The sequence below is a fragment of the Camelina sativa genome, chromosome 15, assembly GCF_000633955.1.
Source record: "Camelina sativa cultivar DH55 chromosome 15, Cs, whole genome shotgun sequence".
Classification (NCBI taxonomy): domain Eukaryota; kingdom Viridiplantae; phylum Streptophyta; class Magnoliopsida; order Brassicales; family Brassicaceae; genus Camelina; species Camelina sativa.
The window spans coordinates 6,265,380-6,285,973 of record NC_025699.1 but is presented as its reverse complement, the minus strand read 5'-3'; the positions used below and the strand labels follow the sequence as shown (position 1 = coordinate 6,285,973).

The 20,594-nt window shown below is 38.2% G+C and overlaps 7 protein-coding genes across 8 annotated transcripts; 4 read left to right on the top strand and 3 right to left on the bottom strand.

Annotated features, from left to right (window-relative positions):
• Positions 5-1,212, top strand: LOC109129076 (transcription factor MYB26-like; the record flags this gene model as incomplete). Its single annotated transcript, XM_019236676.1, has 1 exon — positions 5-1,212. A coding segment is annotated over one exon (771 nt), but the record flags the coding sequence as incomplete, so codon positions are not given.
• Positions 1,456-2,984, bottom strand: LOC104745656. The gene is made up of 3 exons (XM_010466959.2): positions 2,642-2,984; positions 2,034-2,127; positions 1,456-1,807 (listed from the first exon to the last, which is right to left on the bottom strand). The coding sequence occupies exons 1-3, from the start codon at positions 2,916-2,918 to the stop codon at positions 1,735-1,737; spliced, it is 444 nt and encodes a 147-aa protein (XP_010465261.1). The 5' UTR covers positions 2,919-2,984; the 3' UTR covers positions 1,456-1,734.
• On the bottom strand, positions 3,020-5,438 carry LOC104745655 (pentatricopeptide repeat-containing protein At3g13880-like). The gene has a single exon (XM_010466958.2). The coding sequence runs from the start codon at positions 5,342-5,344 to the stop codon at positions 3,101-3,103; it is 2,244 nt and encodes a 747-aa protein (XP_010465260.1). The 5' UTR covers positions 5,345-5,438; the 3' UTR covers positions 3,020-3,100.
• Positions 6,567-12,300, top strand: LOC104745653 (protein ROOT HAIR DEFECTIVE 3). The gene is made up of 23 exons (XM_010466957.2): positions 6,567-6,729; positions 7,308-7,448; positions 7,542-7,608; positions 7,694-7,796; positions 7,960-8,030; positions 8,135-8,198; positions 8,280-8,345; positions 8,432-8,479; positions 8,564-8,626; positions 8,713-8,769; positions 8,861-9,019; positions 9,106-9,174; positions 9,255-9,346; positions 9,487-9,565; positions 9,711-9,876; positions 10,017-10,141; positions 10,227-10,489; positions 10,585-10,681; positions 10,786-10,947; positions 11,038-11,142; positions 11,346-11,440; positions 11,542-11,638; positions 11,753-12,300. Exons 1-23 carry the CDS (start codon positions 6,726-6,728, stop codon positions 11,966-11,968), a joined length of 2,409 nt encoding a protein of 802 aa, XP_010465259.1. The 5' UTR covers positions 6,567-6,725; the 3' UTR covers positions 11,969-12,300.
• LOC104745652 (chaperonin CPN60-like 2, mitochondrial) lies at positions 12,482-16,207 on the top strand. The gene is made up of 17 exons (XM_010466956.2): positions 12,482-12,639; positions 12,746-12,767; positions 13,077-13,208; positions 13,293-13,452; positions 13,567-13,742; positions 13,840-13,935; positions 14,018-14,122; positions 14,200-14,286; positions 14,392-14,562; positions 14,625-14,693; positions 14,771-14,848; positions 14,953-15,048; positions 15,129-15,228; positions 15,313-15,416; positions 15,507-15,612; positions 15,709-15,787; positions 15,886-16,207. Exons 1-17 carry the CDS (start codon positions 12,602-12,604, stop codon positions 15,983-15,985), a joined length of 1,719 nt encoding a protein of 572 aa, XP_010465258.1. The 5' UTR covers positions 12,482-12,601; the 3' UTR covers positions 15,986-16,207.
• On the bottom strand, positions 16,571-19,047 carry LOC104745651 (LOB domain-containing protein 22). Its single transcript, XM_010466955.2, has 3 exons — positions 18,922-19,047; positions 18,759-18,845; positions 16,571-18,111 (listed from the first exon to the last, which is right to left on the bottom strand). Exon 3 carries the CDS (start codon positions 17,659-17,661, stop codon positions 16,828-16,830), a length of 834 nt encoding a protein of 277 aa, XP_010465257.1. The 5' UTR covers positions 17,662-18,111; positions 18,759-18,845; positions 18,922-19,047; the 3' UTR covers positions 16,571-16,827.
• LOC104745650 lies at positions 19,150-20,310 on the top strand. Of its 2 annotated transcripts, none has more exons than XR_760773.2 (2): positions 19,150-19,257; positions 19,863-20,310. XR_760773.2 is itself a non-coding variant. In XM_019237076.1 (2 exons), exon 2 carries the CDS (start codon positions 19,877-19,879, stop codon positions 20,087-20,089), a length of 213 nt encoding a protein of 70 aa, XP_019092621.1. In that variant the 5' UTR covers positions 19,264-19,369; positions 19,863-19,876; the 3' UTR covers positions 20,090-20,310. The 2 variants fall into 2 exon arrangements, 1 of the variants encoding a protein (XP_019092621.1); XM_019237076.1 differs by lacking the exon at positions 19,150-19,257 and adding an exon at positions 19,264-19,369.

Below are 20,594 nucleotides of genomic sequence, written 5' to 3'. Positions count from 1 at the left end.
GAATTCAAGCATAAAAAAGAAGCTCATGTCTCACCACCATCATGGTCATCATCTTCATCACCATCATCATCATCTCTCTTCCATGGCGAGTTTGCTCACCAATCTTCCTTATCACAATGGATTCAACCCTTCTACTGTCGACGATGAAAGTTCAAGATTCATGTCCAATATCATCACAAATACTAACCCTAATTTCATCACTCCAAGCCACCTCTCTCTTCCTCCTCCTCATGTTATGACCCCATTGACGATGTTCCCAACCTCTAGAGAAGGAGATTTCAAGTTTATAACCACATACAACACAAACCAGTCTCATCAAGACAATAACCTTTACAACAATTTCGACATATTGTCAGCCACACCAGTCATAAACAATCATCATCAACCTTTACTCTCTTCTTCTTCTCATGATAATAATGATCCCCAATGGCCAGCGTTACCAGATTTCCCAGCGAGTACCATTTCCGCTTTTCAAGAAACGTCCCTTCAAGATTATGATGATGCTAATAAACTCAACGTGTTTGTGACACCGTACAACGATAATAATGCCAAGAAGCTATTATGTGGAGAGGTTCTCGAAGGCAAAGTACTATCCTCCTCCTCGCCAATTTCACAAGATCACGGCCTTCTTCTTCCCACCTCGTACAACTTGCAAATGTCAACCACGGTCGATCATCATCATCATCATCGAGCGGACTCATACATCAATCACATGATCATACCTTCATCATCCTCATCGTCGCCAATCTCTTGTGGACAGTACGTCATTACTTAAGCAAACCCTAGTCTTCAGTACTGCTAGTCTTACTCCATCAACATGGGATTCCTAGACATGGGTACGTATTAAATACCTATATAGAATCTATATACGATTTTTATCTATATATAAATAGAAAGAGAGGGAAACATAAATAATCACCCATATGTTTATAAGTCTTTTCAATATATATATAGTACAAGGATTTGTGATATGTTACATGGAATTACTTTTGATATGTATTGCATTGAATTTGAATAATGAGGGAAAACATAAATGTTGCTCTAGTTCTTCTTAATTCAGGTTATCGTCGTGTGAGTTGTGGAAAAAGTTTTACTATACTACATATAAAGTTCGCCCTTAGACACATTTTAATGAACACGTACAAACACACAAATGTATGTAAAAGCACGTATATGTGAAGGATGTACGATCTCTCTCTCTCTCTCTCTCTCTCGTCATCTACGTACGCATGTGTTTGTATATGGTCAGTTTGTTTTGCCTCTGTATTGGAAAGTATTGTCTTCATCTTTGTTTTTTTTCGTTGTCCCTTTGCTTCTCTCTCTCTCTATGATATTTCGTAGGGTCAATATAATTTGGACCGTCATAAATCAATGCAAGTTCAGTGTACAACTTTTTTTGGTCAACTGTGAGATTCTCTTTAGATCATTTTCAAAATGTTTTGACAAAAAACACAATTTGTGTCCTTAATCGCCTTGCTTCGTTATTAAAACGATGATAATTTGTTAACATCATGGAGAACAAAAGATTCCTAGATATAAACTATCCATTACAAAGGAGCTGACAACTTTAAAATTTTAACTTCACCTCAATCTGAGATCGACAACATATCAAAACATGGATACGAAGACATTCAAATTATTTATGAGATCGATGTTTCAGATGTCCTAGCCTGAAGGTGGAGTCTGAATCATTTTGATTACCGGACATTCATCAATGGAAAGACGCAAGAGATTCTAGGCTGAGACTCTGTGGCGCCCTTTTGCTATTCTCCGAGCTATGACTCTTCGTCCACCTTTGGTTGCCTTCCTGCTCATATTTATATAGGTCACTCAAAAACAATGTACAAATGTAGATTCTTACTCCATTCAATTAGTACTAAACAACGAATTTCTCGAATGTAAATGAGATGAGCAATGATTAGAGGATTTATGAAGTTTCAGAGTTCTATTGTTTGTCATGATTTACTAGTCTTTGCTGAGGAATCAGACCAGTAGTGGATCAAAACAAGCCATTGAAACACAAAGAGACATACCGAGCAAAGAATCCATGGTTGCGTTTACGCCTTATAGTGCTTGGTTGGAATGTCCTCTTAGGAAACAGAAGCAATGGCTCACTTGAAGGATCGACTACATCACCAAATACAAAGATATTAGATAGGCACCATTGAGCAGCAAAATGTACAAATTTGCAGCTCTAAGACCAACAAACAATACAAAGCTGGACTCTTCTTAAGATTCATGAACTATATGAAACCCAAGCACAACACAGCCAGATTCTTGACCCTCCTACATGAGAAGACATAAGTAACTTTTCTTTTGTTGTTTCCCAATTAGCTACAAGCACTCTACAACTCGCCATGATCCATTCAAGAACCAGAACACCACACCATAACTCAGTATTCCCACTAGCACCAAAAGAATCAGTAACAGGACTCGAGAACATGACCCAACCATCGTTTCTATTGTGTAAGAAAAGTTTCTGATTTCATCTTGACACAAAAATTACAGAACACTTCTCAGCACTTGATTAATGTTCGAGCATTACTGTTTGCACACTCTATAAAATCATACGCATACACCAGGAGAGTAAGAACAAACTACGAATCTAGCTAATCAAATGGAGGGTAAGAGAGTGAGGTACCTTCTGGTAAGAAGAATTCGAGCGAAGGAAGACCAGAAGGATAAAGGAAGCCACGGTCGTTGAGTTCCTGGATCGAAGCAGTGTCGTTAGGGCGCGAATTGAGTGTGCTCTGTAGATTCGACAACGACGGGAAAAAATACGGCGGCAGTTCTTGTCTCTGAGGAGCTATCTGTTGAATAGACGCTCTCAGATTGCTCTGCACAAGGTTCGTCGTCGGCTTCGTTAGAAACCGATTCATCAACGAAGCTCCTGACCTGATTAGGGTTTTGGCCGCCATTTTTGTTTCTCCCCTCTTCTCCGAGATTGCGATACCTTTCTCCCACAGTACTTCTCTCTCTCTTCGAAAAATGTACGAGAAGACGACGATACATGGGCTTTTGGGCCACAAGCCCAACTTTAATAATATTCAACTAGGGGTAATTTCGTCATTTAAATTTCATGTAAACAGAACTACAAAGTCTACAATGAACAAAGAAGAGTGTTGTAGTCTACAAGATCAACAGTGTTCATCATGGTCTCTAACGTTGTGTAGATCATCTCGCACGACGGGTGAGACCAATCAGCGACTGCAAAGGAATGAGTTTGGTTACTGATTACGATCCAACTCAATGCTGGTTCTTTCTTAACCCCAAGATCTCTCATCAGCTCTCTAACCTTCTCAGCTGAAGAACTGACTCCAGATTCGTTGTAAATGTTGTGTAGCAATACGTATGAGCCAGATGCCTCGGGTTCGACTCTCAGTAATCTCTCTGAAACGCGGCTTCCAACTGTACTGTCCTTATAAACCCTGCAAGAACTCAGTAAAGCTCTCCACATCACTGGATGATCTTCAAAACCAGAGCTCAAAATTAGATTCTCAGCATCTGATAATCTTCCCTTGCGACCTAAAAGATCGACAAGGCAAGTGAAGTGTTTCTCGTTAGGGTTAATCCCGTAATCGTTCTTCATGCTTTGGAAATAGTCTAGTCCTTGTGTGACCAATCCTCCGTGGCAACAAGCTATTAGAACACCGAGAAAGGCTTGCTGGTTCGGTTTAATCCCGTGGGTTTTCATTGACTCAAAGATGTCTAAGGCATTGTTAGCATAACCGTGTTGCGCAAGGCTTGAGATCATAGCTGAGTATGCTGCAACGTCCGGGTTTTGAACTTCGGTAAATATTTTACTAGCAAGCGGCATGTTACCTGATTTCGCGTACATAGAGATGCATGAAGTCTTAACGCTTGTGAAAGCATCGATTCCACTCTTTATAGCATAACCCTGAATCTGCTCACCTGAGCTTAACGCAGCAAAATCAGCACAAGCACTCATCATAAGGGAAACTGTATACTCTTCCGGTCTTATTCGGGTTAGAAAAAGTTGTCTGAACAGATCAAATGCGCTTTCAAGCTGCTGGTTTTGGACATGGCAATCAATCATCGATGTCCACGAGGCAATATCTTGCTTTGATGTCGCAGCAAAGCATCGCATTCCGTCTTCAGTTGAACCCGTTAACGCATACAGCTCGATTAAAGCGCTCCCAATAAACTCATCAGACTGAAAATTGTTCTTACATATGAGGGCGTGAACCTGCTTTCCATATTCAAAGGTTTTGGCCGCACTACAAGCTTTAAGCACAGCTGAAAATGTAGACGGCGAGGGTTCAAATCCCAATCTTTGCATATCCATGAAGAGGTTAAACGCTTCACTAGAAGCTTCCTCAGTTATTTCATCCATTTGGAGAAACCCTGAAATCATTGCGTTATACGTAATCACATTCTTGGCAGGCATCAAACTGAAAAGCTTTATAGACTCCTTCAAACTTCCATTTTTAGCATACATGTGAAGCAGTGCAGTACGGACAACTATATCAAATTCCATTCCTAGTTTCACTGCGTAACAGTGAATTGCCATACCTTTTCCAATCAATCCTTCGTTCAGATATACGCAACATGCTTTTAGAACACTCCCCAGAGCATAAGTAGTCAGATTTAGGCCGTCTCTATGCATTTTTGCCAACAGATTAAGCGGTTCTTCCGCTGCACCAACCCGGACATAACCGGAAATCAAAGAATTCCATGAAACTTGATCCCTTTCACTACATCTATCAAACAAGGACATTGCTTGGTCAAGATTCCCACACTTACTATACATATCAATCAACACATTGATCAAAAAAACTTGCTGAGATAGACCATTTACAACAACCAACCCATGCAACGATTTGCCTAAAGCAAGATCACACCTTTCTCCACAAAATCCCAATGCACCGGCATACGTGAACTTATCTAGCTTCAAATTAACATCCCTCGCTTCAAGAAACAATTCCATGGCTTGTTCATAAAACCCGATCTGAGTGTACCCAGAAATCAAAGAATTAAAAGAAATAATGTTTCGTTCAGGCATTCTGTCGAACAACTGGCGTGCAAAACCCAACTCCCGGCACTTAGAGTACATATTGAGAAGATTGTTGAGCAAGTATAGACACGGGTTCAAGGAAGACTTGATCATGTGGCCATGGGCGAGCTTTCCCAGTTCGACGGAGCCTGATTTCGCTGCTGTCTGAAAAAGTTTGGTGTAAGCTATTGAATCTAAAGCCGTGTTCTTTGGCTGGCATAACGAAGACAAAGCCCTGTAAACCAGTCCAACTCGTTTGGTGAATATAACAACGAGAGAAGCTTGAGTTGTGCTGCTGAAAGAAGTCTTTGCTCGGAACTGTAATAACATGTTCTCCCATCACATAACGAAACTAAACGGCTTTTCTTGTCCTGACTGCAACACAACGGTCCGGTCTCTACATAAAAGACGATTTGCTCCTCTCTTTTTTCTAATCTGGCTCTCTATAAAGCCTACTTTATTAAATTGTTTTGGGCCTCGTGTGAAATTGTTGTATACCTACTTATTTTTTAAATTTGCACATTTTAATTTGACCATCTTTTTGATATAAAAAATTTTATTATTTTTTTTTTCACAAAAGAAAATAAAAAAAAGAAGTAAAAAAAACATATTTCATGTGTGCAGTCATGTTGATTAACTCAAGCTAGTCCTGGGCGTTCGGGTATTCGGTTCGGTTCCGGATATATCCATTCGGTTCCAGGTAGTTCGGATATAAAGGTTTAAGATCCATTCGGTTAATTTACTATTTCGGTTCGGGTTTGGTTCGGTTTCGGTTATTTTCGGTTCGGTTCCGGGTATCCAAAACAATGTAATTTATTTTTAAAAAAATATTATTTAAATAAAACTGGATTATAATTTAACAAATATATCTAAACTCATATAGGTAAATGTGGCTGTAAATCGAAACTGTCTCTTATCGAAACTCAAGCTCATATAGGTAAAAGTCGCTGTAAAATATTACAGCTATTTTACAAGAGACATTTCTTCTTTCACCCAAAAAAAAATACTATATCATTTCCTTTAGATTTGTGGTCAACGGAAAAAGTGAATCGGGCGGTGGGAGAATTTACTAAACCGGAGAGGAGCACCACCGTCCAAAACTTAGGAAAAGGTAAAAGAGGCGGCGAGGTGGATCCCAACTAATATAAACTGGGCTTTCATGTGGGGCCCAATATCTTATTGTCCAGCAGCCAGCCAATGCAGATTCACACGTGGACCCCATAATCTTTCTTTACCATCTACCGATGCAATGAGTATACCATAATTTTCTTTTGGTTTAAAATAATTGTTTTTTCTTCTTTAATTCAATATAGAAATTCATATACTGTATTTGGTTAAATTTTCTATTAGTAAAAATAAAAGACTAAAAAGAGTATGTATTTTAGGTAAAATGTCTTATTGTTGAAAGGTATTTTTTTTTTTTTTTTTTTTTTTTTTTTTTTATGTTGTAGGGGTAAAAAAGAGTATGAGAAATAAATCAAAAAGTACATTATTCGTTGGGAAAAATTAAATAAAAATAACTTTTTTGGCATATAGTATTTTCGTTTGTCAAATAAGAAAGAAGAAGCTCCTATGACCTTTGGAGAAGCAGTCGTCTTAAAGAAGCACCGGTGTGCATCCCATAGCTAGCTCGACAGATCTCTCTCTGTCTCTTTTTTTGTATTCCTCACAATTCTCTTCATCAGTTTAATCTGAGCTTCGTTCAGCGATAATGGGTAATTTTATAACTATACATCTCAATTAATAATCTTCCTCCTGATCTCGTGGATCCGTTTTTTTTTTTTTTTTAAATCCCTCTATGATCTGATCAGTTTTTGTTTTGACCAAGCGTTACTCGTTTTCGATTTCAGTTTCTTTGTAACTTGTTTGTTTGATTCCGGCTGTGATCTATCTCTGCTCTAAATTTTGATTAGATGGTATGTGATTGGTTCTTTTGAGTAGCAGATTAGTGTAAAAGGTTCGATTTCTGGGGAATTTTGGGTTGGGGGTTTAATGGAAAAATCTGAATCATGGCTAGGTATCTTAGTGGATTAACAGTTATTTCACTGCTGCGAAAATGCGAGCAATCGATAGAGAATCCAAAATTGTGATTCTGGGTTTAAAGGAGACACTCATGCAAGGAGTTAAGATGATTTAAAGCCTAGATTTTGAATAGCAATGACTGAATCTCAGATCCATTTGTTAACATGCGGGAAGATCTTGCTTTGTTTAGAGACACTACTTTGTTGGGCTTGGCTTTACTTGTGGAGAGTGTGCTAGTTTGATTTCTTTCTGTATTGCTTTGAAATTGCAGATGCCGCTTGCTCTACCCAGCTTATCGATGGAGATGGTGTCTTTAATGTTTCTGGGGTTGATCATTTCATTAAGGAGGTTAAGTTGGAAGAATGTGGTCTTTCTTATGCGGTTGTCTCCATTATGGGTCCACAAAGTAGTGGTATGTATCACATCCTGTAATGTTAGAATTGACTTTTTTGGATCTATTTGTTTGTGATGGACTGATTTCATGTCATTCTGGTTGGATTTGCAGGGAAGAGTACGCTCTTGAATAATTTGTTTGGAACAAACTTTAGGGAAATGGATGCATTTCGAGGAAGGCATGTTCTATTCTTTGTATACTTCGTCAGAAGAACATAGCTTCTAAATTCAAGATTTTAATATGCTGAAACTCCATGTTTTCAGGTCTCAGACGACTAAGGGAATTTGGATCGCTAGATGCGCTGGTATTGAGCCTTGTACCGTTGTGATGGATTTAGAGGGTACCGATGGGAGAGAGCGTGGTGAGGTGTGTAACCTCTATCTTTTTCATATTTGCTTCTTTTAATATTGGGCATCACACACCAGTTAGTATGTCTTACTTTTAGGCTTTGCAATTATTGTGATTGTCTTAAAAGAATGTGACAGTGCAGAATGCTTACTTATGAAATTTTCGTGTCTATGGATGTTAGGATGATACTGCCTTCGAGAAACAGAGTGCTCTTTTTGCACTTGCTGTCTCAGACATAGTTCTTATAAACATGTAAGTAGATCTCTGTACTTTATTTTCTTTGGTACTAAAAGATGACAGGACATCGTTTGCCGTCTTTATATTATCTCCTACTGTTACTCGGATTTGTAATGCAGGTGGTGTCATGATATTGGTCGGGAACAAGCAGCAAATAAACCTCTTTTAAAGACTGTGTTCCAGGTATGTGCCTTTATCTTCTTATCAGGATGAGTTATTCTGATCCGAGGTCTCGACAACATTTTCTTTTCTACATGCGAACAGGTTATGATGCGGTTGTTTAGTCCGCGGAAGACGACTTTGATGTTTGTCATAAGAGATAAAACACGGGTATGCATTTTGTGTTTTATTTTATTCGTCATTCTATTTTCCGACTATATAAGTTTTGGATGTTTTTAAACCCTGAATAATTGCAGACGCCCCTCGAAAATTTAGAACCAGTCCTGAGGGAAGACATTCAAAAGGTACAAGAAGACACAGTCTTAGCTTTTATGTGCTTTGAGCCTTGACTAATACTGCAATTCCTAATATTATGTCTTTAAATACAGATATGGGATTCTGTCCCCAAGCCTCAGGCACACAAAGAAACTCCTCTTAGTGATTTCTTCAATGTACGTCTCTTTGACACAAGATAAGAACTTAGTATCCTTCTTCTTTTCGCTAGGATCAAGAAATGGAGTTGTTTCTTGTTTGACAGGTTGAAGTAGTTGCCCTCTCTAGTTATGAAGAAAAGGAAGAGCAATTCAAGGAGCAGGTTTGTTCACAATTACCCTTACATTTTGGAGAAGTCCAGGGTCACCATTTATTGCTCGGTGATATTAATCTTTTTCTTTAACTTTTGAAAGGTCTATAATTTGAGACAACGGTTTTTCCAATCTGTCGCACCTGGTGGGCTTGCTGGGGATCGACGAGGAGTTGTCCCTGCCAATGCATTCGCTTTCAGTGCAAAACAGATGTGGCAAGTCATCAAAGACAACAAAGACTTGGATCTTCCAGCACACAAGGTAATTTTGCTTGCCAAGGCTCTCTCCCATCAGTTGTACATCATTGGTCCTTCTGGTCTTGTTAATTATGTGCTGCCTATACGCAGGTCATGGTAGCAACTGTGCGATGTGAGGAAATTGCCAATGAAAAATTCTCTGGTTTTATCGCGAATGAGGTGAATTTCCTTTATACTGCTTCACGTTTATTCTTTTTCAATGGCTCTTTCGTTAACATTCATATCTAAACTTTTGATAGAATTGGCGTGAGTTGGAAGAGGCTGTACAGTCTGGTCCTGTTTCCGGTTTTGGAAGAAAGCTTAGCTCAATTCTTCAGTCTAGCTTATCAGAGTAAGAATATCTTGCTGATAATTGTTCTGTACAGATTTTCCTGTGTGTTGCTGTTATTGAACTATAGGTTTTTATACATATATTTTGATTCTACGAGGGTGGGAGTTTCCTTTTCACGTGTTTGCTGATTTTTTTCATAGGTATGACACAGAAGCGACATACTTTGAAGAAGGTGTAAGATCATCCAAGAGAGAACAGCTGCAAGAAAAGTTATTGCAAGTAATGCATATGCTCTTAACCTTTGACTGTTATACTTGTGTTTTGTTGCAATTATGCGCCGCCTGGAAATATTCAGAGACTTCCATTGTTGTAAAAAAGCAGATACCTGGTATTAGGCTCTCATTTTTCTTATTGTCCTGTCCAGCTTGTTCAACCAACTTTCCAAGACGTGCTTGGACATTTAAGATCTGGAGCACTTGAAAACTTCAAGCATGCTTTTGAGAAGGCCTTGGATGCTGGAGAAGGGTTTTCATCCTCTGCGAAATCCTGCGCTCTGTCATGCATATCTAAGTTTGATAAAGGATGTGAAGGTATAGCTTATTGTTGACGTTACTTCTGAAAGTATTGTGATATAGGATAGCATGTTAGAACCTGAAGATTATAATCTGAAAGAAGAACCATAAAGATATTCAACCTCAATGGGAATCACAAAGGAAATGTTTTGTTGCAGAGGCTGTTATTGAACAAGCAAAATGGGATACAACTAAAACTAGGGAAAAGCTTGAGCGTGATATTGAAGCCCATATCTCTTCTGTTCGTATTACAAAGATGTCTGAACTGACTACTCTGTATGAGGTAAATAGAATTGGTCTGCATAATCTAGCATCAAGCAAGTGTAAACTCCTATCTGGACCTTCCTAATAGATAATCATCATTGCAGTCAAAACTAAATGTAGCATTATCCGGACCAGTGGAAGCACTTCTGGATGGGGCTAATGATGAAACATGGCCAGCAATAAGAAAGCTACTTAGACGGGAAGGAGAATTGGCTGTCTATGGTTTATCCAACGCATTATCTGGTTTTGAAATGGACGAAGAAACACGAAATAAAATGCTCTCTGACCTTGAAAAGTATGCTCAAGGTATTGTTGAAACCAAGGCTAAGGAAGAGGCTGGAAGAGCGTTGATGCGCATGAAGGATAGGTGTCACCATTTTACTCTTTTATCATTTCCTTGTCGGATAACTTCCATCTTTTTACTCAACTTTCTGAATTCTGATTAAATAAACTTCTATTCAGATTTGCTACAATCTTCAGCCATGATTCTGATTCAATGCCACGCGTCTGGACTGGAAAGGAGGACATCAGAGCAATCACAAAAATGGCTCGTTCTGCAGTATGAAACCTACTTGATATAGCAATCTCTCAGTACCTATTCTTTGAATCAATCTCAAATTTCTCAAAATTTTGATATTACCCTTGTTCTCTTTTTTTTTCTAGTCCTTAAAGCTGCTGTCTGTTATGGCTGTTATACGCTTGGATGATGAACTTGACAATATTGAGAAGACATTGACGCTCGCTCTGGTTAATTCTACGGGCAACAATGCTACTAGCAAGAGCATCAGCACAATTGATTCACTTGCCTCAAGTACTTGGGAGCAGGTGACTAAAACCTCACTCACTTTATATTATGAAAACAGAAAATTTCTCATATTTATTGCTCACACCTTATTGTTACCTTGTTATTATCAGGTTGCAGCAGAAAAGACGTTGATCACGCCTGTGCAGTGTAAAACTCTGTGGAGGCAATTCAAGAACGAGACAGAATATACTGTTACACAGGCCATTTCTGCACAGGTATTTTTTGCAATCCCTACTTTCAAACATATATTCGGTTTGCTCATTCACACGAGCTCAGTGCTGTAAATTGTTTTAAAATATAGTCTCTGGCCATTTTGTTTCTAGCTTCTTATCTCCTTTCTCATCTTGGTGATTCATAAGCTATCAGCCATCTAAAATTATAGATGTTTCAATCTGAATAAAGTCGCATTAAATTTCAGGAAGCCAACCGACGGAATAACAACTGGCTGCCACCTCCATGGGCAATTCTAGCCCTGGTTGTTCTTGGATTCAATGAATTTATGACTCTCTTAAGGTACTCTTGCCCATTCTTTTAAACTGACTCAGCTTTTTCATATAATCAATCAAGATTTCCCTACTAACTTTGGCTTTTCTTGCCTGCATCTCTCGTTGCAGAAATCCTCTATGGCTCTTAGTTCTTTTTGTTGGATACCTTATTTCCAAAGCATTGTGGGTGCAATTAAATATTTCAGGAGAATTCCAAAATGGCGCGGTATGAGCACGACTTCCAACATCCTTGTTTCCACTTTTTTCCCCTGCTCTTCATTTGATCACAGTTATATAATCTCTCTGAAATGCCAATGTTTTTATCTGTGATTGACAACAGCTACCTGGACTTCTGTCCTTGTCAACCAAATTCCTTCCAACGGTCATGAACCTCCTTAAAAAGCTAGCAGAAGAAGGACAAGCACCACCCACAAATAGCAACCAATCAATGAACTCCTCAGCTCAATCCGAGGTAACAACCAATGGAGAAAGCAGTAGCAGCAGCAGCTCTGGTTCATCTCCAGCAAAAACCGTACCAATTGATACGAGTGCATAGAAGGAAGAAACTATACAAGCTCATGCTGTAGTGCGAGCCCACGAAACTAGAAACTTAAAAATTCGTTACCCTTTTCAAAAAAGGTAGCTCTCATTTTTGGTGTTGATCAGAGAGATTCACCGAGAGCCATATGTTTTTTATGTCCTCCGATGGCATTGGTCCTCTTGCAGATGCCAAAGTGATCTTGTATGTTCCTAGACTAAGATTCTGATGCAGACAAAAAAATATTGTTGATTTGTTTGCAAGTTCTGTAGTGATGTGGTTTATTGTATCTGTTAAAAGAAGAAATACCGGTTTTTGATTAAGTGAATTCAGTTTGGTTTGTTGATTGATAAATTACAGATTCTCTCATTTGCAAGTTTATCACGTAGTCAGATTTTTGACCTTATAATTTTGGGCCGTTGGAATAAAAATCAAATGGGCCTAAGGTAATGGATGAACTTGCAAACCTAATTATGGAGTTGCAGAAACAGAGCTTGATCCAAAGCACACAGAAAGTTCCAGACTTATGCTTTTTCTAAAAGAAAAAAGTTTTCACTCTTTGGACGAAAAATAAATAAATTGCTTGATCAGTCAAAAACCCCAGAAAAACCCTAAAACCCTTGAAGCCTCTCTCCTTGTTTGCAAGCGGAAATGTATCGAGTGCTATCAAAGTTATCTTCTTCAATTGGGTATGGTTTCGTTCTTTCATTCAATGAGCTTATTCAAATTTACTCGATTGATTTGCACTGATGGGCATAGCCTTTTTCTTCTTTCTGGGTTTTGATTGTTTTGCAGTTCGTCTACTTCCAGGAAACTGGTGAGTTTCTTTGAATTCTCTGGGTTACTTTTTTTTTTGCAAGTTTGATTGCATTTCGTTTATGACATTATTGTTGGTTACCTGCTAAAATTGTGTCAAATCACAGATGAAATTACAGGTCCAGATTAGTTTACATCTAACTTTACAACTTGAGTTACTTAATTGACCTAATCTGCTCTGGTTTAATCTGCTTCAAATGCTGTAGAAGATCTTCTAGTTCCGGAATTTAGCTTGAATTGGCCTAACCTATATCTAACTGTTTGATTACGATTTTGATCTTCTTTTTGGTTTTCTGTCTTACCATTAAAGGTTTCTGGGCGGATTATAAGTAGCAGAAACTATGCGGCCAAGGATATCAGTTTTGGGATCGGTGCTCGGGCAGCTATGTTGCAGGGTGTATCCGAGGTTGCAGAAGCTGTGAAAGTCACTATGGGGCCAAAGGTATATATTTAGATCAATGTAGAGTGGATTGTTCTAGAAACAGTGGTTCAGATTCAATATCTTTGTTTAATTCTGTGGTGCTAGGGAAGAAATGTGATAATTGAGAACAGTTACGGTGGACCAAAGATCACAAAGGATGGTGTCACCGTGGCAAAAAGCATATCATTCCAAGCAAAAGCTAAGAATATTGGTGCAGAGCTCGTGAAACAGGTTGCAAATGCCACTAACAAGGTTGCTGGAGATGGTAATGTTCCCTCTTTGAGTTAATTAATCTTGTATGAGAGTAGTTAACTACGAAAACAAAATGTAGAGATTATATCATCATCTTGATTTCTGTTTGCTTTCTTTTGTTATATAGGTACCACTTGTGCTACTGTTTTGACTCAGGCGATACTCATGGAAGGTTGCAAGTCAGTGGCTGCTGGTGTAAATGTGATGGATTTGCGTGTTGGCATAAATATGGCAATTGCTGCAGTTGTCTCTGATTTGAAAAGCAGAGCTGTTATGATTAGCACCCCGGAAGAGATTACACAGGTGAATTAAAAAACTTATTCACTATTATGTCAGGATTTTTGATTGCTATACCAAGTGTTGATCTGTTTACTGCCATTGCATATATTCCTTTTGCTAGGTTGCTACTATATCTGCAAACGGGGAGCGTGAGATAGGGGAACTAATTGCAAGAGCCATGGAGAAAGTTGGAAAGGAAGGGGTTATCACCGTTGCTGTAAGCTTACTTCTTCTTCTCATGCCTTGTAATAGATCACTTGATGAATGCCTGATCACTGTATTATTCTTCGAACACTCAGGACGGTAACACTTTAGATAACGAGCTAGAAGTAGTGGAAGGAATGAAGCTAGCCAGAGGTTACATTTCTCCTTATTTTATTACGGACGAGAAGACCCAGAAATGCGTGAGTGAAATTTATCATTTTTGGTAGAGTGTTAAAAGGAAAGAAAGGGTATTGAACTAACTATGGTTGTTCTTTAGGAGCTTGAAAATCCCATCATCCTCATTCATGAGAAGAAGGTTTCAGACATGAACTCTTTGTTGAAAGTTCTAGAAGCAGCTGTGCAAGTAAAGCCTCCCCTTGATTATCTATAATACTATGTTCTGAAGTTATAACTCTGCTATAAGATAGAAACACTCACTTCCTTCTCTTTATTGATTGTGGTTGTGCAGAGTAGCAGACCACTTCTTATTGTTGCAGAAGATGTCGACAGTGATGCATTAGCTATGCTTATTCTCAATAAGCATCATGCTGGGCTTAAGGTATGCGCTATCAAGGCTCCGGGGTTCGGTGACAACAGGAAAGCAAGCTTGGATGATCTTGCGGTTCTTACTGGAGCGGAGGTAATTTCTTAGAAACAGCATGTGTCACGTTTTCATTTTCTAACTCACTCGTTTGTGCACAGGTTATCTCTGAGGAGCGCGGGCTATCTCTAGACAAAATTCGCCCTAAATTGCTTGGAACTGCGAAGAAAGTAAGTATGATATATCATATCTGGTTTCTGTTTCTGCTTATGTGAGTATCATTTCTAATACAAACTCTTTGAAAAAGGTTACTATCACCCGTGATGACACTATTCTCCTACATGGTGGTGGTGATAAAAAGCTAATCGAAGAAAGATGTGAAGAGGTACATGATAATTTTCCTACAATATCTCTATCATGGTTCTTGCTCGCTAAAATACTACACTATACACAGTAGAGGCAACCCGTTGTTATTTTCATGCTCTACAGTTAAGATCAGCCAATGAAAAGAGCACTTCCACTTTTGATAAAGAAAAAACGCAAGAAAGACTCTCAAAGCTATCAGGTGGTGTTGCAGTCTTCAAGGTTAGTCAACCACCCATCAATCGGTCTTTGTAAACTCTTGCATACCAAAGTAGCTGAGATGTGTCTGGTTCCTTATGTAGGTTGGAGGGGCAAGTGAAACTGAAGTTGGAGAGAGAAAAGACAGAGTCACTGATGCTTTAAACGCTACAAGAGCAGCCGTCGAAGAAGGCATCATACCGGGTAAGTATATATTATTCGTTTGCTCTCTCTGTTTCTTCTGACTAGTTCATCATGTTGCTTTCTAAGTGGGTAAATTTCGAATAGGTGGTGGTGTGGCTCTATTATATGCTACAAAGGCTTTAGACGACCTTCAAACTCAAAACGAAGATCAAAGAAGAGGTGTTCAGATTGTTCAGAATGCTCTCAAGGTTTTAATCTCTAACTTCTTCATCATGAAAGTTCTATTCTTCAATGTCCGAAACAGTAAATCGTGACAAGAAGTTGTGAATCTTGTGTAGGCTCCTGTAGTGACAATAGCTGAAAATGCTGGTTACGATGGTTCTTTAGTGGTTGGCAAGTTATTAGAGCAAGACGATTGCAATTTCGGTTTCGATGCTGCCAAAGGTTAGATATACTTAGTCTCTTTGAGTACATCTCGAAACGCAAATCTCATCAATCTCTAAATTTTGTCTGCTGATTTTGTATGTGGTGTTGCGATAGGTACATATGTGGATATGGTGAAAGCTGGAATCATAGACCCGGTGAAGGTTATCAAAACTGCCTTAACCGATGCTGCTAGGTAATATAAGTGTCCTAAAAACTCAAACCGTTAGTTGTGTTGTGTATAGTGGTAAAAGCTAAAAACTAACTCATGATCATGTGTGTTGGAAAACGCAGTGTTTCTTTGCTTTTGACAACAACAGAAGCCTCAGTGCTTGTTAAGGCAGACGAGGACACTCCAAAGCACGTCCCTGATATGGCCAGCATGGGCATGTGATGATTGACTTCTACACACACACACACACAAAAAAAACATTCAGATCTTTCTTTTTAATGAATTTTGTTTTCTACTAAGTTAGAAACTTCTTTTCAGTTTTAATTTGTGGGTCTGATTCTTTATAAATTGTTGCAGAATTATAATGAGTCTTGTGGAATTCGAAAAAAAATATCTCTGTCGTCGTGTGTTACGAATTCTGAGCTTAAATAAAGTTTTTACAAATCTCACAGAGACTTAATTCGAAATCAAAATTATTACCTAAACAAATTGGCAGCTTTGTGGAGAGTCACAATGACAAACGCCTGCGGCATTATTAAAGAACTATCCCTACCTCTCGGGTAGAGAATAACGCAATGTTTTAGATCTAATCAAATTTATTTGGTTTATTACATCTTTCCGACCATGGGAATATCAGAAACCGAACTACAATTGACAAAGCTAAGGGTTTCAGCAACTTTTGTTGTTCAAATGCGTCCAAAATTCGGTTCAGGTTACAGAAAGCGAGAATAAAAAAAAACACAGAAGAACAGAGGAAGAAGAAGAAGAGATTGAACTGGGAGATTTAGAGGAAAAAAAAAATTTGCTGAAGATATTTTCATATTCTTATAAGAATGGAAATATTTATTCAATCAAATTCCTGAAGATTTCCATCCATGCCTATTCAATCTAAAATCCTAGGAGAGAATTTAAGAAATTGAGATACAAACAAAAAAAATTCATGAAAAATCTATTTAAATCAATCAATGAGGTGAAACTGTTGAGCCCTACGTACGTCTTAAGACAAAGTAAGCTGATCATACAAAAAGATGTAAATGAAGAGGAAAAATAAAATAAAAAAAAAGCTAAGAAGAGATGATGAACTGTGAGGAAGGAGGCAAGTCGAGTTTCCGTTGTTCAACGAATGCTTCATGGGGCTCGAACTCGTGTCTTTCGCTAGAAACCTCTTCCACGGGCTTTATGTCCTCACATTCATCGATGAAACCTGCCTTCATATTCACTGTCGTTGATGAATCTTGAAGTTGTAGACACCACATGTCTTCTTGTAACCCACTGAAGTTATTACCTGAAGAGCAATATTGTTGTTGTTGTTGTTGATTTGGTTCTTGAACAACGTGGTGGTTCAGAGGGTAATTGTAAGGAATCGAACTGTTGTTGTTTAGATCACAAGAACTCGAAAAACTCGAGAGATCCTCTGGTTCTTGAATCTGTATTTGCGTTTCTTGATGATGATGTTGATGATGGGCACGGTCACGGAACATAGCCAGTTGCTGAAGAACAATCTCCAATTCGTTCCTGGTGTATTCGATCTGGTATTGAAGCTTTCTTATAATGCCATAGCATCCATCAACAGGGTCATTGGCACGAGCATCAGACTGAAACATGATTGTATGCATAGCTGCGTCTTTCTCAGGAGGGGTAAGGGATTTGATGATCTTGGTGATGTTGCTGACTCCAAAGAGCTTATGAGCATTGAGGAATTGACGGTGACGGTCGTGAGGGAAATAAGGAGCGAGGAGACAATCGGGAGCGCATTTCCTGCGTTGGTATTTGCAGGCGGCGCATGCTTGGTTTGTGCTGTTGGTGTTGGTGTTGCTGTTGCTGCTGGAAGGTTTTAATGGTGTTGTTGGTTTGGGAGGATGTAAAGGGAAGGCAGAAGAAGGTTTGCCTGAGGGCATATTAATTGTTTTGACAGGTTTGGCGAGTTCGGTTCCTTAGTTTTCTCCTGGTGGGAAGGAAATGCAGGGGAATGGAGAGAAATGAGGGAGGAGAGACAAGATGATATAAGACAGAGAAAATGAGACAAGAGAGAGAGAGAAAGAGAGATTTTGACCAATTCAAGTCATGGGGCCTTTAGTGTCTATATTTAGAAAAGTGATAGAAGTGAATATGGTCGTGTCTTTCCTAATGGTGAAAAAATAGAATGGACGACTGGAATTTACTAAAAATTAGCTATGTATAGCTTTATTAAAAATCATTCTGTATGGATGTAATAGAAGAGAAAGAAAGAACAGATAAAATGGTTATATATATGAGCTAGCGTTACCAGTTTCTAAACCTGCTTTTTAGTTTCTTTCTTCATCTGCAACCAAATGTTTTATGCTTCATGGACATCATCAAGAAGTTTCCTGAAATTCAAAAGCAAATAACAAGAAGTTTATGGTTAGGGTTAAGATTCCATTTACAGCCTAGCTTTCAAAACAAACAAAGATTTAATTCTTGTAGCTCTGGAAATAGTGTGAGACATAAAAAAAAAACTAGTACAATTGTTAATTATTTTCTTCTTCTGGCTTCTTTGACTTATGTTGTGAAACAAGAATAAAAAAAAAAACAAAGAAGGATACAAGCTAACTAGTCATAATGGTAAACAAATGCAACACACATTTGGTATATCTATATGCCTCAAAAGCTCAAGGTACGAGTATAAACTCAAAATATGACACTATATGAGTAACTTGAGAAGAAAAATGTGACAATGACTAAAGGTTGATGTTGGAATAGGGTTTCTAAAGCCATAGATTAACATGATAAGATCAAAGAGACAGACTTATGAACAAGATTGCACCTTCTTTGTTCAAGCAAGATTCTCGATTATATGTCCTATCAGCAATATAAAGAAGCCAGAAAAAAAATGTTTTAAACAATGAAAAAAATAAGAAGTGAAATCTAAAGTTGTCACATCACAGTAAGTGTATTTCAAAGTTGGAAAACAGTAAAGCAGAAACAACAAACTTGTGTTCTCATGAGAGAAGGAAGTTATGATCAATGTTGTTACCATAGTTTTAGAGCCAAATGGATCCCGAAGTCGAATTCAATATCTTCTGACAATTCTCAAAACGATTTTTTTTCGACGGAATCAGAACTGCAAATTTCACAGCCATTAACGAAGATGAACAGATATAATGAAGAGGAGTCGAACAATAATAATGTTTCCTTACTGGGTAGGTAGAGATGGAGATGAGAAGAAAGTAATGAGTGCTTCTCGTGCGGCTGCAGGGATCTTTTTTTTTTTTAAGGCTTCTGAACCGCCGGCGACGACTGCGACGGTAAACATAAAAGCTCTGCTTCTGGTGTGATGTTCAATACGACGTCGTAATGAAAAGTATTTAAAACGTACCGATATCGTAATAAGAAAAAGTGTAAAATAAACATTAGGCCGCGAAACGACGTCGTCTTAGGATTGTTGTTACAAAGCATATTTTGTGAGAGGGAGAGAAGTTGTCGCCGATACCAATAGAAGAAGAAGAAGAAGAAGAAGAAGGCCATCATTGACGGTGAGTTTTTCTTTGTTTTCCCAACAAAACCTGAATCGAAAAGTTTCAATCTTTAATTTATCAATCTCAAAGAAAACATACTCTCTTTTTGTCTTTTCGACTCTTTGCTCAGGTAACAATCGTTCTTCTTCTTCTTCTTCTTCTTCTTCTTCTTACGATTGTGTTAGTTCCGAAGGTAGATCTTGGATTGTATTCTGATTTTATGTTCTACATTCTTAGGTCGATAAAAGTACCAATGGAATTGATTTCTTTGATATTGGTTAAAAAAATATCACAAACTTATCGATTGGTTTCGACTTTGGATAGTCTAAGTTGCAAGGAAATAGTTTAATCTGAAATCTTGTAACTGTTTGCTGTTGAAATTTGTAATTTTTGAAATGCTAATAATGTTCAAGTGCATCTTAGAGCTATTTTTGGAACTCTTTTAACACAACTATGAGAGTTGTATGGTTTTTGACTCTCTACTCTTGTTTCTTGTAATTTTAGCTTATAGTGATAAAATTGGTTGTCCGTGTTTGCTTGAGGTTTATTTGGAGCAGAAGAGAAAGCTTCTTTCCTATGTCTTATGTCTTGTATGACCAGTGTTTGAATATGAAAATATGCAGGACTAAACAAAAAAATGTCGGTGAAACCCACAGTCGCTTTGAGAGGTATCCTAGTAGGTGGAGTGGCCATATTTGCCAAAGTTGCGGCTGCAATGAAAGCCGCTGGAGGTGCAAAGCTTGGTGCAGCTGCTACAGCTATGACCGTTGCTGCTACCGCTGCTGTGGGTGGAGGATCTAAGCAAGATCAAAAGCAAGATGCTTCCAAGGTACCACCACCTTCTAAATAAGTAAGTACAACTATTTTATCCATGTAATTCTTCCTTACCATATCAATAAAGCAGAGAAAAAACTCCATAAAAAGACCTTTCTAGTTTTTTCCAAAGGGGTTCTATGGAGTTATAATGTAATGTTTGTTACTTGAAAGTGTTAAAACTGTAGTTTTCTTCTGTAATAATAACTTCTTTATTCATACAATTTAAAAGGAGATGGGTTGCGATTGAGAGTTTTATATATCCACATACAGGAGTAGATTTTGAAACAGAGTTATAGAAACTTGTGGGTGTGAAGAAAAACTTTCAAGTCCTTCTTAACCAACAACAATCAGATGAAAGATAATTCCATATTCATTTCAATAATCTACTTTGTAATATGTCTTCGGAAACATACGCAAACAAACCAAGAGAAGATAACACCAGATTCTATGCGTGCATCATACTATGTCCCCACAATCTAAGCCTTGTTTTTGTTTAATCCTTAATGACAACATCATAGTACAGATTTGATATTTTAATC

Excerpts from the sequence above, each read along its gene's own strand:
- LOC104745656 (XM_010466959.2), bottom strand. The coding sequence starts at position 2,918 with ATGGCGGCCAAAACCCTAATCAGGTCAGGAGCTTCGTTGATGAATCGG. Across the intron at positions 2,128-2,641 it reads CGAATTCTTCTTACCAGAAG|TCGATCCTTCAAGTGAGCCA; the intron begins GTACCTCACTCT and ends TTGGTGATGTAG. Across the intron at positions 1,808-2,033 it reads AACCATGGATTCTTTGCTCG|GAAGGCAACCAAAGGTGGAC; the intron begins GTATGTCTCTTT and ends AAATATGAGCAG.
- LOC104745655 (XM_010466958.2), bottom strand. The coding sequence starts at position 5,344 with ATGTTATTACAGTTCCGAGCAAAGACTTCTTTCAGCAGCACAACTCAA.
- LOC104745653 (XM_010466957.2), top strand. Across the intron at positions 8,031-8,134 it reads GACATAGTTCTTATAAACAT|GTGGTGTCATGATATTGGTC; the intron begins GTAAGTAGATCT and ends TTTGTAATGCAG. Across the intron at positions 8,199-8,279 it reads TTTTAAAGACTGTGTTCCAG|GTTATGATGCGGTTGTTTAG; the intron begins GTATGTGCCTTT and ends ACATGCGAACAG.
- LOC104745652 (XM_010466956.2), top strand. The coding sequence starts at position 12,602 with ATGTATCGAGTGCTATCAAAGTTATCTTCTTCAATTGG. Across the intron at positions 12,768-13,076 it reads CGTCTACTTCCAGGAAACTG|GTTTCTGGGCGGATTATAAG; the intron begins GTGAGTTTCTTT and ends TTACCATTAAAG. Across the intron at positions 15,788-15,885 it reads GCCTTAACCGATGCTGCTAG|TGTTTCTTTGCTTTTGACAA; the intron begins GTAATATAAGTG and ends TGGAAAACGCAG.
- LOC104745651 (XM_010466955.2), bottom strand. The coding sequence starts at position 17,661 with ATGCCCTCAGGCAAACCTTCTTCTGCCTTCCCTTTACATCCTCCCAAA.
- LOC104745650 (XM_019237076.1), top strand. The coding sequence starts at position 19,877 with ATGTCGGTGAAACCCACAGTCGCTTTGAGAGGTATCCTAGTAGGTGGA.